This window comes from Pelobates fuscus, chromosome 11, assembly GCF_036172605.1.
Source record: "Pelobates fuscus isolate aPelFus1 chromosome 11, aPelFus1.pri, whole genome shotgun sequence".
NCBI lineage: Eukaryota > Metazoa > Chordata > Amphibia > Anura > Pelobatidae > Pelobates > Pelobates fuscus.
The window spans coordinates 28686868-28704972 of NC_086327.1; the positions used below are offsets into that span (position 1 = coordinate 28686868).

The window sequence follows — 18105 nt, forward strand, 5'->3', positions numbered from 1 at the left end:
AAGGTTAATTCTGATTGGATAATTTTCAATCAGAATTAACAATCACACATGGGAGATATCTAAACCTCCCAGTGTGATTGAGGCACTGTGCCTTTAACGCCGGGTCAGGTGACTGACCCTGGCGTGTAATATATTGGGCGGTCTCCCAGCGTCATGCATGCTGCCGCTGGGGGACGTGGAGGAAGACGCGGGCGGCATCCGAGGCTGGAAGGATGCCGCTCGCCGATCCCAGAAGGAGGAGGGGACCGCGGACGGCTGGAGGGTGAGTACCGCGAGCAGAGTGCAGCCTCCCCTCGCAGCCGCCCGCGGGATCCCGATATTATCTGTGTGTGTTTGAGTGTGTGTGTGTATCTGTAGGTCAGTGTGTATCTGAGTATGTGTGTATGTGCCAGTGTGTGTATCTGTGTATATGTGCAAGTGTGTGCATGTGACAGTGTGTCTGTTTGCGACAGTGTCCATATCTGTATGTCAATCTCTGTATCTGTGTGTCAAGGTGTGTGCATAAGTCCGTGTGTTAATAGTTTGTGTAAATAGTTGTAATGTGTAAATAGTTGTGTTCTGTCATAATAAAATATCATGTCATCATGCAAGTGTGGGGCTGCGTTTTGTGTGTGTGTACGCACACGTGTGTTTTGGGGGTGCGCGCACGGGGTGTGTAGTTGCTGGTGAAGCCAACTCCTTGAAATGAGCTTTTGCATGTTGGGATGTCTGCTCTGTTCTTCATAATTATCTTCCCATCTTAATTTGCCTCTTTTATTAATTGGTTCAGTAACGTGACCTTAAAGACTGTACATGTTGCATTGCATATTAAAATAGTCTATTTGTATAATGTGATTTCACTCTATGCAAATATCCTGATTAATGTATTTACGTAAATGGTAAATTAACACGTACGTATGTAAACAGAAGGGAAAGTCACAGGTTTTGTTCATTATTATTTACTCCACGGACTTAGATTATGGGAGAACTCACAATAAGTGCGAAAAAACTAAAGTGTTCTTATTTGTTAGCCTTATAAATCTATAGGACAAATCTATCATCTTACCTTACTGTGTTTCTTCCCAGCCCCGACAAACTCGATATCTCCATAGGCATCCGTGGGCTCCTCTGTAGTATGTTCTGCTGAGTTCCATTTGCTGACGATGGCTGCCCCGAAATTATCTTCCATTGCCACGGAAACATGGTTTTGCTTGGGGTTGCCACACTGGCACAGTTGTGCGGTGCTGCGTATTACAACACAGACACAATTAAGAAAGAACTAGTAACAATAAATAGATTTAAAAGATGTCTTACTATGAAGACAACCTCTGGTGCCAAAAATCAATAGAGTGCTAATGGTTGGAAATTCAAAGCAAATTCAAAAGTGATTTTAAATTTTAAGCCACAAATGCTGATTTGCAAAAATGCTATTTTATTTTCTGATGGCCCATTTTGAACTGACATTTGAAATTCTCTGTGAATTTATTTTGAATTACAAACAATTCACACTTTGTTCAATAATCCTGATTGAGTAAAATATTCATTATTGTTGTAATTATAAATAATTATTATATTTTGAGGTTTCATTTCACTAGGTCACTAACAGCACATCTCTAAACTATTGCAATACAAATCTGGAGTGCAGACAATGCACTTATAATCAGTGGCACAGGCAGGGAGGTGTGGGGTTGCTCTCATTAGACACAATATCTAAAATTGATTCATTTTTTTGTTATGAAAACAAAAGGTCGGTCAAGGTCCCACAGTGCCATGTGCCAAAACCATGCCTAGAAAGCACTTATGCATTGGCAGGACATGATATAAGTGTGAGGACCTCAGCACAGGGGTTGTGACATCATTTTACAAGCCCTTCTAAAAGTAGTGTGGCACATATCCCTACTCTGAACTTTCATTAATCCTTTTAGAGATTTTGTTAGAGACAGTTCCGTGCATATAACAAAGGATGAAATGGATATTGAGTTGCTAAACCATTTTTAACATACACGTAAGTCGGCAATTATTATGAAGCTATAGCAATAGGTTTACAGCTCCAGATTACATAGAAAGGTTCTCAACTTCGTGCCTTAATGATGCTCTTCAGGGTAGATTTTCAAGAAATTTAATTAGAGGGATCTTTTGAAATGACTGAGACACTAACTGGCAAACATGCAATGTTGGAATGACTTCTGGGCAATTCTGGAAAAGTCTTGTCTCGATGAGGTGATATCTTCAATGGTGGAACTAGCAATTGGTTGCAACTCTTCCATCTAGCAAAGTTCTGCCCAACTGGTGGCCCACAGCCCACATAAAGCCCTCTGAGTGTCTAAATGAGGCTAGAAACCCATTTTATTTTTCAATCTAATAATTTATTTTTACGTTTTAAAATGTATTTTATTGGTAAGCCTACAGTTTAATTGTAGATGGCACAAGAGAAATGTATATACTTAGCACTGGACATGATCACAGGCACTCTAAGAGTGGATATAGTAACCAAGGAGTTTTACAAACAATACAAGAAACTAACTGAAAGGTATATGATAAACCAGGAACTAAAAGATGTTTGATGTCAACCGTAGAAAGTTGCTTAGTGTTTGTTTAACTCCTCACCTGCCACGAGAAGAGTCTTCTATAAAAGTGGTACATGTTTTCTTTTTAAAAAGCCGTGGAATCCAGCTCTATAAGGGAGAAAAGAAAAACGTTATTAACAGCTTGTTTTAAGAGTTTTTAATTACTTGTGAATTTATCAATAGAATGGCTAGTCAACGAGTTGCAACATATTATAGGCAATAGCAATTCAGATAACACCACAAAGTCAGGACACTAAAAATCTAGTTATATCGGCACCTGCAATTCCTACATCCCCACACTGTCCCCTATGATATCATAGTCCCCAATCTATGAGAACAGTTTCTGTATTACTACAATGTCTTGCATAAGCATTCACAGGCACATCTTAAAGGACTCAGACCTCTTCACCCCGATAAAGTGGTTTGGAAGGCACATAAACTAGAGGTGCTTTCCTCCCAGAGCAGCATGTGTTTGGCAAAGCATGGCGATTTGCCACACCATGGATTGGTGAAAGCAATGGATTGATGATCTCATTCAGAGAAGTGGAGCAACCGTGGTGAGAACACCACGGTGAGGGGAGGGGGAGCCTCAATAACTCATAGGCATGGGGGTGGACACCTAAATAGGTACGGGTACACTATAGCGTTAGGAATACATGTTTCTATTCCTAACGCTATAGCGTTCCTTTAAATAATTCCTCGTGCATTGGGCAACAAATTAGAATTAAAAACAGATTTAATAAAGACTTTAATGTCAACAAACTTTTGAAAAACAAATAATTGGAAAGTAGCAAAGATATTTTAACAAAGAGATTTACACATAAACTATGATGGGTCTTGATGGCATACATTGTATGTGTCCACCCTAAAATAAGTCCAAGATAAAGTTCTAACATAAGTTAGAGCATTGGTAAAATGTACAAACATTTTACAAGAGAGAAGATCCATACAACACAATTCAGGGACCACATAAAGAAGGACTCATCAGAGAAGCAACCAGTAGGTCAATGGTAACTTAAAAGAAGCTAAAGGAATCCTTACTGGTAGTGGGTGGAAAGTTATTTTGGACTACTGACAATCAAATGCTACACATTGATGGTCTTCATGAAAAAGGCTACAAGAAAGTTATGGGAGAAATTGATATATTAGACTATGTACAGATATTTCCAGAAGGCTTATAGAAGAAACCAAAAACAAAATGAGAACAAAAAGTAGTGAGAATTACTTTTACTCTTGTTTATTTATCATTTTATTTAATTTTGCTGTCCAATTTTACACTGCGCTATTGTCAGTTCTGGGGTGGTTTTGGTTAAAAAAAACAACCTTCCTGGTCCTCGCCCCTTCAAACTTCAAAGAAATAAACTCTGTATGTACAGCGTTTCATAGTAAAACACTGCACAGACAGACTCCAGACACCATGACCACTTCAAATCCCTAAAGTGGTCGCGGTGCGTGGAGTAAGCCTTTAAAGTACTGCTTTACCATTGTATTTTACGCATACATTATTTATCAAAGACTGTTTCCGCACAAAGGCCCTCGACTTATAATTCCATATTGTAACCCAACAAATGATGGAAAGTAAAACAGAGGGGGTTGGGAGGAGGTAAATTCTCATGCAAGGCACAGAGCTGTATGTTCATGCAGTCAACTACGTCAAAGAATATGAAAATGAGATTTGCTTTGTGTACTGCTCCTTGTCATCAGGCTGTTATGTACTTTGCATGCGGTCTGGGGAATAATTATTACGTTCATAAAAGGGAAGTTTATTTGAATATAGAAAGTGAATACAGATATTTTTAGTCACTAAAAAAAGCACAGGTCCTTGAAACTGAATTAAATCTTCTGCATACTCTGGAAGTCGTGTTAATGTGTAAAATGTAGACTTTTCAAATTCATTTTTCAATGAAATACTAAAACAGACACTTTAAGGACCAACAACTTTAATGGTGTTGTGATGGCTGAAATATGTGCAAAACTCTGTTTTTCCACACACAAAAAAAAAAAAAAAAAAAGTCTTGCGTCATAGGCCTCCTTATCCCTAAGAGACATGTAGTGATATGCTTATTATGCCTTACATCTGCCTGGATGTTATCTCCTTCTAATGTAGTCTGCTTTGCTTCTAGCAGTCTAAGCAGAGTCAGTGGCTGGGCAGTGTACATACACCGATGAGGAAGTATTTTTCTGAAATAAGGGGGTGTGGCTAAGAAGGCAGGTTTATGGTTCTGCGTTCTGCAACACATTATTTTCATTCGTTAAAGGGACACTATAAGCACCCCTTTATTTGAAGTGGTCTGGGCGCCTATTCCCAGGTCCTTTATCCCTACAATAGTAATTAAGTAACTGCAATGATTACTAACTAGGTTAACTCCACCTCTAGTGGCTGTCTAGACCAGCGTCACCAGACAATGTACAATGCTTTCCTATGTGGTAAGTCCTAATGCAAGCTAGGTTATTGCAGCGCACGCACATTAGGTCTCCCCTGCCGACTGATGTCAGCAAGGTAGGAGCTGAGGCGGAGTCCAAACTGCGCCAATGGACATCGGCGCTGAGCTCAGGTAAGTAACAGAAGTTTTTAACCCCTTCTGCATCACGGAAAGTGAGGGTTGCACTATAGTCAGCTTTTTGTAATGGAGGTGCATTTACTAGCCCTCAGCACCATTCAGGGTCGTCCTGACCACTCGGGCAGATCGGTCATGGATCGACTGATGCCACGCATGCGCATTAGAGCTCCCCATAGGAAAGCATTGAAAATGCTTTTCAATGCTTTCCTTTGGTGAATTGAGCGACGCTGGAGGTCCTCACACGGCGTGAGGACGTCCAGCGACGCTCTAGCACAGGTTTTCTGTGCTATGATGCAGGAAGTGCCCTCTAGTGGCTGTCTAGGAGACAGCCACTAGAGGTGGAGTTAACCCTGCAAGGTAATTATTGCAGTTTATAAAAAACTGCAATAATTACAGTTGCAGGGTTAAGAGTAGTGGGAGTTGGCACCCAGACCACTCCAATGGGCAGAAGTGGTCTGGGTGCCTGGAGTGTCCCTTTAAAATGTCACCATCCCGGCTAGTAAATCAGCCCTCGGACAAGAAGATGTTAGTTTTTTCTTCATAGCTGTGCCACTTCATGATAAGCGTTACAAATGCTAGCAATGATCTCACAGAGGTGGGATGGAGCTGAAACAAGACCCTCTCGCTGATGTGAAGAGGTAAGGTAAGTACTAGCTTTTATATAGATCAATAGGATTGGATTGGAGGACTCCACACTGAGAGTGTTCTTTTAAGAGTTTTTCACATAGATACTGTCTTCATGAAAAAAACTGAAAAGTGACAGTGAGCTTTAACCAATAAAGTAGTCCTTAATTCAACATGATAAAAAAAAAAAAAAAAGTAAATTAGGAAACAGCATTTAAAAAAACATTAATATAAGTTGCAAAATTTTCAAGTAATAAAAAAAAAAACAACTAGAAGCTAATGTCGAGGCTCTTACTGCAGATCATCTTGTACCGAAAATTTCAGGTCACAGGTGTGTTTTAAATGACTTTGAATGTTAACAGGGATAATCCATGGTAATGGGGGAATTCAAAATGAATTTAAAATAAACTTTGAATTTAAAGCCAAAACAGCTGAACTGAAAGCTTAACCGACTAAGAGCATTTTCCCGCTTTGGCTATTTTAAAAATTTACTTTGAATTCTCACTTGAGTAAATAACCCAGTCAAACTTTGCCACGTAGCTTTGGTGAGAGTTCCCTTTAAGGATGGCCCTGTGAATGGCTTTAACGAGGACGTCCCTTTTAGGCAAACAAGAATTAGCAAATCACTTGTGTTGGGATTGGTTCTTAAATAAACAGACTATAGCTAGGTGACAGCACAGAGATAATAAGGCTATTCTAGGATTATACAGTCAGCCCTGGCCCATGCTTTCTAGAATTACGTTTACACAAGGTAGCAACCTTAGGAGGTTACAGGTGCATTGAGAAAGGTTTATAAAGGATCTGCTATTTGAATGAGTCATAGAAATTTTCAAAAGACTGTTAAATGTCTATATATCAAGTTGCACCTAACTTAAATAAATAATCTTTATTAATTCTCCATCAGAGGCTCAAATACAACTCATCTATAGCAGTATTGTTTTTTTATTGCAAAGTCAATATGGTCAGATAGAGATAACGTGTTATATATGGGAAGAACTGCTCATTGCGATATCACAGGCCACGCGTTACAATTCATTGGCTCGTGTGTTGCATAAACCCTGCTTTTACAGCACAGCCGTCACTCATGCAACAGCTATTGTTCAAGGAAGGGGTTATCAAACAAACGTCTACACCCCCCAAATTTGATCAATATCAAAATAATAATTATTTGTAATTATTACTACAGTGCTGTACAATGAAAATTCATGGACTGCGGGATGCAGCAGTACCTTGTCAATTGAGGCACTCAGCTCCGCAAAAGAGTAAACAACTGCCATCAATTGTTTGGATTGGTTATCTTACAAATTTCCACTATGATTGATAAACATATACTCTAAAGTACTGCAGTGCTATAATTTCCCATCTCCTTCTTCCACTGCAGCACAGACTGACTCACTGATAATGAATGATAGCTGTCTGGATAAGCTGCTGAAAGCAGCTGAACATGTGCAGAATTTGGGTCGTTTTTGATAAACGCCCAGTCTGAGTGTATCTCAAACAATGTAGAATAGTTCAAAGGTCCTAGAATTACTGGTATTCCACTGAGGACATTCTTTAGAAAGCTATGTACTCTCTTAGAAAATATTTTTTCTAAATGGCAGGCCAGACATATGCTGAGAATATCCTCTGACCAGTTCCCTACTAAAAGGCCTCCACATTGAAGCTGAGGCTGGAGGAGGAGGCATAGTGGCCAGGAGGACAGGTGACATCAACAGCTCTTTGAAGTTACACTATAGGAAAATAGTTTAATCCCAAAGGCAAGAGGGTGCACAGGACCTCCAGAACCATAAATACTTAATTGAGACTAAGTTGTTATGGTGTCCAAAGTGATCCTTTACGATTTCTCCAGTATGTATAACCCACCTAAGCAACCACCATATCATTTTGTATTTTTAATAGCTTAAAGGACCACTCTAGGCACCCAGACCACTTCAGCTTAATGAAGTGGTCTGGGTGCCAGGTCCAGCTAGGGTTAACTAATTGTTTTATAAACATAGCAGTTTCAGAGAAACTGCTATGTTTATCAATTAGTTAAGCCTTCCCCTATTTCCTCTAGTGGCTGTCTCACTGACAGCCGCTAGAGGCGCTTGCGTGATTCTCACTGTGAAAATCACAGTGAGAGCACGCAAGCGTCCATAGGAAAGCATTATGAATGCTTTCCTATGTGACCGGCTGAATGCGCGCGCAGCTCTTGCCTCGCGTGCGCATTCAGCCGACGGGGAGGAACGGAGGCGGAGAGGAGGAGGAGAGCTCCCCGCCCAGCGCTGGAAAAAGGTAAGTTTTTACCCCTTTCCCCTTTCCAGAGCCGGGCGGGAGGGGGTCCCTGAGGGTGGGGGCACCCTCAGGGCACTCTAGTGCCAGGAAAATGAGTATGCTTTCCTGGCACTAGAGTGGTCCTTTAATTATTAAGTCAAATGGTGCAATCTTTGCTGCATCATCAATACAGCACAGTGTAATGTTTTTTTCTAACAGTAGCCTCTGGGCACCATTCCCCAGTTCTTTGCCTATCCCATAGTCTCTCACACATATAGATACCTGTGTATCTCTATTCATAAAACAACACATGAATGGAACTTTGCAGCAGCTGATAGAAACGTATTAGCTTACTCATCAGCTGCATTTATGTCTTATCATAAATACAACTTCTGTAGAACTGAATTACATTCATTCACATATCATTATTCTCTGCTGGCCAGCAGTAGTTTATGCAAAATGCTCTGCACTCCAAGCAAAACCAATATTAATATTCATGCTAATATTGGCTTAAAGATGACAACACATTCCAAATCAGTGGAAAGCATGCCTATTTTATCTGTTTAATATATTATTTGTTTGTATATTTTTAACGCATAAAGGATGAAATTCATTAACATGGGGACATCTGCCCAGAGGATCACAAAAAGTTCACAATGGACACAAACGCTATAAACAAAGACAACAGAGCCATGTTTATGATTTGAATGTGCACTCATTACTTATATACCGCTTGTTTGTTCTTAACTCTGCCAGCGGATTTCTGTAGGAATAAACCTCTGTGGGAATTAGATGATTCATGTTTTCATATAATTACACATCCTTCGAAAGCAACCTCATATCTCCCAGGTGACAAACACTGGTATCTAGCAAAGTATCTTAGAATAAAGGCAGCTTTCGTGGGGACTTTGCCAAGAATTACATCAAAGCAAATAGGTCATTCCTCAAATTACATTCAATCCTGTAGGCTGGGTTCTAGATTGTTTAATGCATTTTGCATGAATAGGGCTAAATGCATCGAAGTAAGATTGGTTAAAGGCAGCAGCAAAGTGGTAGATGTCTTGAAAAAACAAAACATTTAGCAAAACACACAAATAAAGAAAAACGTCCAACATAATAAACGTTTTTTCCACCCCCAAAATAAATCTCCCATGGTATTAGACATTGAGGATGGACATCTTATTAACCTGCCATCAGTCTGGCTGTCAGCACAGCAACTATAAATTAAATAAATTTAAAATAAACAAATATAATTTATAATTGTTAAAATTGTGCAGAAGATTCCGTGATAAAGGAAAATACCCTGGGAGTAGTGTATACATCATAGTATGAGATTCCTAGCGCTTGTACAGTGCAAATAGGCCACGTCAACTCCTCAAATCACAATCTCTTTCTGGCCGTAAATGGATACTGTATTGGGGTGCATGGAAGCAGCACCTTATAGGTGTCCTCTATTTAAGATCTAAGTGGAACAATAGGGAAAACGAGGGCAGGAAACTGAATATTGTGCAGTAGTGTAATATTATTGGTGAATTATATAAAACATATGCACTTACAGATTTTAGAAGCTTTTAGTCAGCTCTAAATATGTACACCTGGTCTGTACATTTCCCTATTGTTCCACTTTGATCCTGAACTAAAAACACCCTTAAGGCACTGCTTCCCTGCACCCCTCCATATAATAGTGTATACATGATTGGCGAAGTGTAGGGCTTAATAGCCACCCATTAGTGTGGGAATTCTTTGGGAGAGTCACAGGTACCCAGACCAAAAATTCCTACATGTTATCTTGTTTGTGTGCCTCGAAGGCTGGGATGGGAATCACTGAACTACACATTAACAAGCACAATAAGATGATAGAGATAACTGGGTTAAATAAGATCTCAAAGTACTAACATACTACTACTATACACTACTAAAATAGAATACAGACCTTGACACAGAATGTGTCTCTCTATCTGTGGGGTTCCACGGAGATACTCACTCAGTGTGAATGAACTGACCTCTGTTATATTTGTACGTTTCAAGGAGCACCCACAAAGGTTCTACAATGTCATACTGATTAAAAAAAAATGTAATTTAAAAAATCTTAATCATTGCAATAAAATTATTTTTCAGGCAGGAAGCCAGGGACCTGGCTGAAGCTACAACCTGGGAACAATTATAAAAGTCAAATACAGTGAATGTCAAAGTCCCTGTGCCTCAAGGACCAAAGTCATAATAACCACATGCTCATGTTCAAAAGCAAGTAGAAACGACAAATTGGTTAACAACACTCTAAATAAACTTCTACTGCATGACATCATATGTCAAATGGATTGTCCCTGGGGAAGATTTTTGGTTTCTTTTTAAAGCTGAAAGCTCGCACTTCGATCTAAAGCTGTTCAAACACACCACTAACTAACACATTATGCTCAAACATGCCGATGTATTACCAGGAAGAGACAAAGAGAAAGTCTGAAGACATTTCACCACCTACATTATCATGATTATGCAGTTACTCCCATCATACCAGATTGTGATCTTCACTCTTTACACAGAATACACTATTGACTAATCAGCTAAAATTACAAAATGCCATCTCACCACTGCAGGAATAAATTTAAATTCGATTTGCATTTTTTTTTAAAAAGATATTGTCGCAATAACCAAATAATTATATATGGTCTTATCACACGTATGCTTATTTACATCACCAATGCCACACAAAGACACTTTGCGCCATGACCACTACAATGAGCTTAAGTAGTTACGGCACTGTATTAATAAAATATTGTGAATTAAAAAGAAATTCACTTTTAATTAACTTTTATTTCCAAAGTAATGAGTAACCCTGAATGTATCCCTGCGAAATACGTGCATACTTTTCATACTCATACTCTAATTGAGGGTCTGGGGAGAGTAAAACACAGTATCTCTAACCTTCTCTTTTCAGCCCTTCACCTAATATTTTATTAATGAGACACAAAGCACCATAAGAACTACAGCTCACTGAAATTGTTATGGTGACAAAAGAACTGTCAGAATGTTGAAGAAAAGTTTGATACCTACCAGTCTCTTTCGGGAGGCCTTGATACTTCCAGTCTAAGCTGGTGTGGTAAAGCAGGAGTACATACTTCTATATCATACCAAGTTGGTACATTATTCCGTAGCTGTGGATGGACAAACTTTTACTCAACCATACTAGGTCAAACTGCAAGGGCCATATAAAAACAGAGACAGGGCCAGTCAAGTTCTTCCACACCAAACTCATCCAACCATGTCTTTATGGACCTTGCTTTGTGCACTGTGGCACAGTCATGTTGGAATAGAAAAGGGCCTTCTGCAAACTGTTCCCACAAAGATGAAAGTATAGCATTGATCAAAATGTCTTGGTATGCTGAAGCATTAAAATTAGCTTTCACTGGAAGTAAGGGGCCTAGCCCAACTCCTGAAAAACAGCCCTATACCATTATCCCTCCTTCACCAAACTTCACAGTTGCCACAAAGAAGTCAGGCAGATAACCGTCTCCTGGCATCAGTCAAACCCAGACTCACCCATCAGACTGCCAAACAGAGAAGCGTGATTCATCAATCTACAGAACACGTTTCCACTGCTCAAAAATCCAGTGGCGGCTTGCTTTAGACCACTCGATCCGACACTTGGCATTGTGCTCGGCTATGGAAACCCATTCCATGTGCTGATATTAATGCCAGTGGAAGTTTGGAACTCTTCAGCTATGGAATCAGGAGAGGATTGGTGACTTTTACGTACCATGCACCTCAGCACTCAGTGATCCCACCCTGTGACTTTACATGGTCTTCTGCTTTGTGGCAAAGTTGCTACTGTTCCTAAACGCTAGCACTTTAAAATAATACCACATTTTACCACATTTTACCGTGGAATATATAGTAGGTATGACATTTCACAAACTGACTTATTACAAAGGTCACAGTACCACGCTTGGATTCACTGAGCTCTTCAGAATGACTCTTTTTTTTTTTTACATATCTTTGTAAATACAGACGCATGGCTGGGTACTTGATTTTATACACCTGTGGCAATGGGTCTGCTTGAAACACCTGCATTCAATAGTTAAGAGGTCTGTTTCGATACTTCTGTCCATATAATGGATCTACATTACAATGTTGGGAGTTATGAATGTGTGATAGGGTCAAACCCTCTCTGAAAAGTGGAGGAATTGTCTTTAAAGGGGGCGTGGCACCCAAAAAGAGTGCATACACCAGGCTGACTGGAATTTGCACTGGTACGCCCACACATTACTACACATGATTAATTTTTTGCTTGTTTTTTCTCGTGAGAGAGTTTAGAGAAGCTGTAGGTGGATTCTGCTAATTGATGCAAGATGTTTTTTTTTTTTTTTTTAACAAAAATATAAAGATATTTTTGCATGATGAAGTGCCCATTTAACTGCTAATTATTATTGCCCATAGGGCAGACTGAACTGTCGGGGGGGTCTTGGTCTATGACCAAGGACCCGACACAGAAGGGGGCCTGGTGGCTTGCTGGGGGGGAGCCAGCCTCAGTTTACAGCTCTGCCGGGTGTGAGCTGCCGACTGAAGTGTCTCTCGATCTCCAGCCAATCAACACTCTGACTGGAGATTGTGAGACATTAACCATGTGGTCTGCAGCTCTGCATCCGGCGGAGCTGCAGACCGGAGAGCCCACCGGACCACCAGGGAATCAGGGAGCTTACTGGACCACCAGGGAATCTCCAACAACAAAAAAAGTAAGTTTGAGGGGTTATGTTTAAGGATGGAGTAAGTTTCATTATATTTGCAGGTCTCAACCTCCCCTGCTTCAAAGGGCTAACATTAGGTTGCCTGAGGTGTCGTGCCCATCGAGCGTGGATAAGGTCGGCGTGGATAAGGTCACTGTATAACATTATGTGTGGAGTTATATATGTATATATGTTAATTTATGCTTATTTATGTCTAACAGTTTTGGTTACAGAAAAGTAGAGATTTAATAAATAAAGTTATGGATGTGTTATGCAGTAATTTATTTATGTTATAATAAATGCTGTGGCCTGTTCATCCATACTAAGTTGTCTGTCGTTATTGGGGGGTTGAATGGGGTTAGTTATGTTTATGCTGCATCTTAATTCCCCACTACGTACATGCATGGCACCTCTCTCCGCACACATTGTCACCCCCTTTATGCACTTTGTCACCCCCCTCCATACACACTGTTACTCCCTCCAAACACACGTGCACCACTCTCCGCACTCTGGCATCTCCCTTCATACACACTGTCAACCCTCAACACTCTGGCACCCTCCTGCTCTTTTACACTCACCCTGCCACAGATACCCCTTTACTCACCCTGTCACCCCCTGAAGGCAATCATTCTACACACTGTCATATAACATAGCTTTGCCATGTGTCAAAGGCCACAGGCAGTACACAAACATACACATGCTCAGAGAAACATACATACAGATACAAGGATACTCACTGCCAGACACACACACTCAGGCACACTCAGGTATACAATGCAACAATGAATACGTAGACTAGCTCTCTATATCCAGTGCTGCAAGCTCCCTCTTGAATATATCTACAGCTTCTTATACATACACAAGTCAACTGCTATTTATTTTTCAATAATGGTGTTAGTGGGGCCTCGCCAAGTCTAGAGCCGCCACTGCCGTCCGACTTCACTGACTGCTGTATGCTGGGTGCTGGCTCCTGCCCACCCCTCCCTGGCCTAAGGTAAGACTCAGGGAGACAGGAAAACACTTTAGTTTTTGGGTTGTTTTTTTTTTTACCCCTTTCCTCAGCCCAATCCCCTTTCTCAGCCCCTGTCCCCTCCCTCTCAGCTCCTGTCCCCCCTCCCAGCTCCTGTCCCCCCTCCCAGCTCCTGTGCCCCCTCTCCCAGCTCCTGCCCCCCCTCTCCCAGCTCCTGTGCCCACCTCTCCCAGCTCCTGTGCCCCCCTCTCCCAGCTCCTGTCCCCCCTCTCCCAGCTCCTGTCCCCCCTCTCCCAGCTCCTGTGCCCCCCTCCCAGCTCCTGCCCCCCCCAGCTCCTGCCCCCCCCCAGCTCCTGCCCCCCCAGCTCCTGTGCCCCCCCTCCCAGCTCCTGTCCCCCCCATGCTCTCCCTACCTAACCACAGCCCCCATAACATACCCACTACAGCTCCTCTCCCCCCAATTTGTGTGTGTGTGTGTGTGTTGGGCTGGATTTTCCCCTTCCAGGCCTAAGGCTGCCAGCCCTCCCCTGCTGTCTATGCCTTTTTTATTTGTAATTTAGATCCATAGAAATTACTCTCATGGCAGGGTTTTTTTTGTTTTTTTTTAGGCCTGCAGGGGTACTTCGCCGTAAAAGGCTGAGAAACACGGTCAAATATTACAGATAACAGCTTGATGGATGGTAACAACAGGTTTAACTTTTTTCTGTTTGTTTTTTCTGGGGTTATTAAACTCTCAATCTCTAAAACTGGTTTCTAAAGTGTTATCTATAACTTTTTACCTTGGACGTCAAAATCGACTAGTCTCCAAGCATTATAATGACTTGGGAAGTAATTACAACTAAGCCGTCTAGCTGAGCACGTTATTTTGAAATAGACCGTAGAACACACCTTCCCATTAGGAGACAAGCAGTGGGCATTCCAATTGTGCTTTCTGCCTCAGGGCCTTTTCGAGGGTGTTACACCGCTCCTTGGTTTTAACATGTAGTCATAACATTGTATTCAGTGACAATTACTTCACCTCCTATGGTTAGCCGTCGATTGTCCTTCATAAGTCAATCTCTGACTAGATACTAAAAACATACCACCTAAATGCCCCTATTTAGGAGTTACATTCCCTATTTTCATCCCAAATCCCTCTGTCCCTCTTTTCTAGGAACTCCATAGTGTTGCTGAGCCTGAGTGTATAACAGAGCTCCACAGCAATGTGTCTTTAAATAAAAAATAAAAATAAGTGTTTACAGATCAGTCTTTGGAAATAAGATACATTGTTATTGTTCTAAATTACAAATGAAAATGTCCTTATTTTATCCATTTGAAAGGTTGTGGGGTATGGCAGAGATCTCTTGTTTCTACCTAAAAAATGTCCAAGATTTCAAAGTCTAGGCCTAACCTTCAAAATGGATCCCTGTCCTAGAATCCTGCTTTGCTAGTATGTATCCCACATTTTGTAGGAGTCTTACAAGGGGTTTATAATGCATGTATTGCCACATATATGATAATTGTTCTCAAATATTTGTTTCTTATTTGTAAATGCTTATTGCATTTAATGAAACATCATGATATCTATTTTTAAATGATGCATATTATTTTTTTCTATTTCTTTTTTAGAAAAGTTAATTATTTTTTTTTTTTTTTTTATTACCTGCTTGAGTAGCCATGTTGGGTCAGACACTACTGTTATCTGACCAACTGCTGCTAAGCATAATGTCTGTTGCTGCATTTTCACATAGAGCAATTGAAGCAGCAATGAGTCTGACCCAAAATGGCTGCACAGATGACAAAGTGACATTTTCTCATAATCAATATACTTCTATATACATCGGAAAACAAAAATCCCAATATAATATATTTAAAAAAAAAAAATAGAAGTAAAAAAACAGTTGACCTTTAACTACTAGAGTTTTGTTTTTCATTTTAAGTACCATAATCACTACTGCTTACTGTGGTGCATACTGTTTAATGAGTATTTGGGTGCAGCCCATAACACTTTCTGTCAAACCTTTTTGACTGGTTTGACAAAAACTGTGATTTCCCCTATACCCAAAGCCTGGCTCTTGCATGTCAATGGAAATGTTACTTTTACTAGATCCCATTTACCATACAATGCCACGAAACCCTGAATGGCAATGAAAGGTTACAAACGGTAGGGGTACGCCATCCACAAACCCACCCACTATGGCTCACAGTCCATCTATAGCGCTTAGAGGATATAAAGCGTTGCAAACATGATACCTTATTTGAGTGGCTGCAGTGGGGCCAGGCTTTGGATATTAGGAGATACGCTATTTTATTAATCTGATAGAAAAAAGTTTGACAGAAATCTCACTTTTCCGTAACCTCTACAATAAGCAGCAGTAGTTTTGGTGCTAACATTGTCTCTTAATATCTTCTTGTGCTTTTTCCTACACTGGTGTCTCTCTTTTCTACAAGCTATGATTATTTGCTGTATATGATTGTCTGTCATATGTCTACTAAGCTCAAAGTAGTGTTTATGGTGTTTGGAGTGTTACTTTAAAGAAATTAAGTTGTTATGGTGTGAGGCGGTCCTGGTCACCGGCTTACCTCAAAGGGTCAAACCGTTAATGAGCTATTTAATTTTAAGCCAAAATAGTCAAACTGAAAACATCAGAGTTGGAGAATATTTTTTTCCTAAATATTGAAATTCACAGCAATTCACTCTGAACTGAATGTCATACAATATACCTACCATTCCTCTAAAGGAACACTACCAACACCATAAAGACTGCAGGAGAAGACCTGAGGCAGCATGGGTACCTAGGAGACGCATGTAAGTTGTCAAACCATTGTAAAATGTTGTGACTACTTACCGTGGGACAGTTCAAGGGCACTCCTGGCACCATAACAAACGGGTTGTAGTAATTGTTTTGCTTGGAGTGTACCTTTAAATGTAACTAACCCCCATCTATCTGTTGGGTTTATTTTCCCAGTAACGTGAACTGCAGAGGTGCCTTGACATAGACAAGACAATGGGAACCAGGTTATAGAAAATTAAAAAAAGAAAATACTGGTGCCCGTGATCTTCAGTTAAGTATATTTCCCATCAGCTTCACCCCTGGGCTACTGCACACCAAGTAGGTGATTTCACCTCCACCTATGGAAATACCTTCAAAGGTGACAGAGTCGCTTTAACCGTCTATATGCCAGGTAAAGGGGGCACGTGCCACTCACACAAAGTTATTCACTAAACCAGAAATTCATTAGAGAACTCTAGACTAAAACAGCAGAATTGAAAAGTTTCTCTAGCTCAGCTATCTTTCCAGCCAAGTTATTTTGGACTTAAAGGGTTACTCCAAACGCCATAACCACTTCAGGGATTTGAAGTTGCCATGGTGCCTGGAGTCTGTATGTGCACCGTTCCGTTGTGAAACCTGGTTTAATTTTCTGCTGCCAGAGGTGTAACTTCACCTTCATTGGTGTGTCTTTAGTCATTCCATGACTAGAGTTCTGGGCTGGCCAATCTCAATTCTGTGCATATTCCTACAGACAAAATTGCTTTCATTGGTTTACAGCGGTCAGCTGACACTCTCAGCCAATGAATAGCGACAGTATCGGCATCCAGCTTCTGCAGAAGTGGATGTCATCACTGTCTACAGAATAGACCAGGAGCACAGCAAGGACCACACTACACAAGCACACACACTGCATTCACTATACACACACTACACAAACACACACACAGCATTCACTATACACACACTACACAAACACACACACTCTGCATTCATTATATACACACTACACAAACACACACACACTCTGCATTCATTATATACACACCACACAAACACACACTGCATTCACTATACACACACCACACAAACACACACTGCATTCACTATACACACACCACACAAACACACACTGCATTCACTATACACACACTACACAAACACACACTCTACATCCACTACACAAACATGCACTGCATTCACTATACACACACTACACAAACACACACTCTACATCCACTACATCCACTACACAAACATACACTGCATCCACTACACACACACACACACACACTGCATTCACTAATCAAATACTCTCACTGCATCCACTACACACACGCGGTAAGTTATCGGCTATCGGCCTGAAAGTTCACAGATTATCGGTATCGGCTCTAAAAAATCAATATCGGCCGATCCCTTGTAACCACTACAGCGGACTTGGAGCAATCCCATGGTAAATTATAGATTCCAATCTACTCAGGGTTTACTGAATAACCCTTCCTGTGAGATTTCAAAACATTCTGCCAAAAGAATCTCTTATCCTACTTGTTTGTGAGAGATGCTGCTTCTAGAAAATGAAATGTGCCAGGTCGGTTATTTTATTAAAAAAAACTTGGTTATTCTGGCCTAAAAATTTAATTTCCATTTCTAATTTTCCACAATGTTTAAGTGAATAATTTT

At 40.6% G+C, this 18105-nt stretch overlaps 1 protein-coding gene across 1 annotated transcript in view; it reads right to left on the minus strand.

Moving 5' to 3' along the window:
- Nucleotides 1-18105, minus strand: part of LOC134578161 (transient receptor potential cation channel subfamily M member 4-like) — a 76942-nt gene that overhangs the window by 57255 nt on the left and 1582 nt on the right. Inside the window, exons 2-3 of the mRNA XM_063437165.1 lie at nt 2587-2654; nt 1046-1223 (exon numbers count right to left, since the gene is read on the minus strand). Of these exons, the coding sequence (XP_063293235.1) occupies nt 1046-1223; nt 2587-2654 (246 nt within the window). The remainder of the gene's footprint in view (nt 1-1045; nt 1224-2586; nt 2655-18105) is intronic.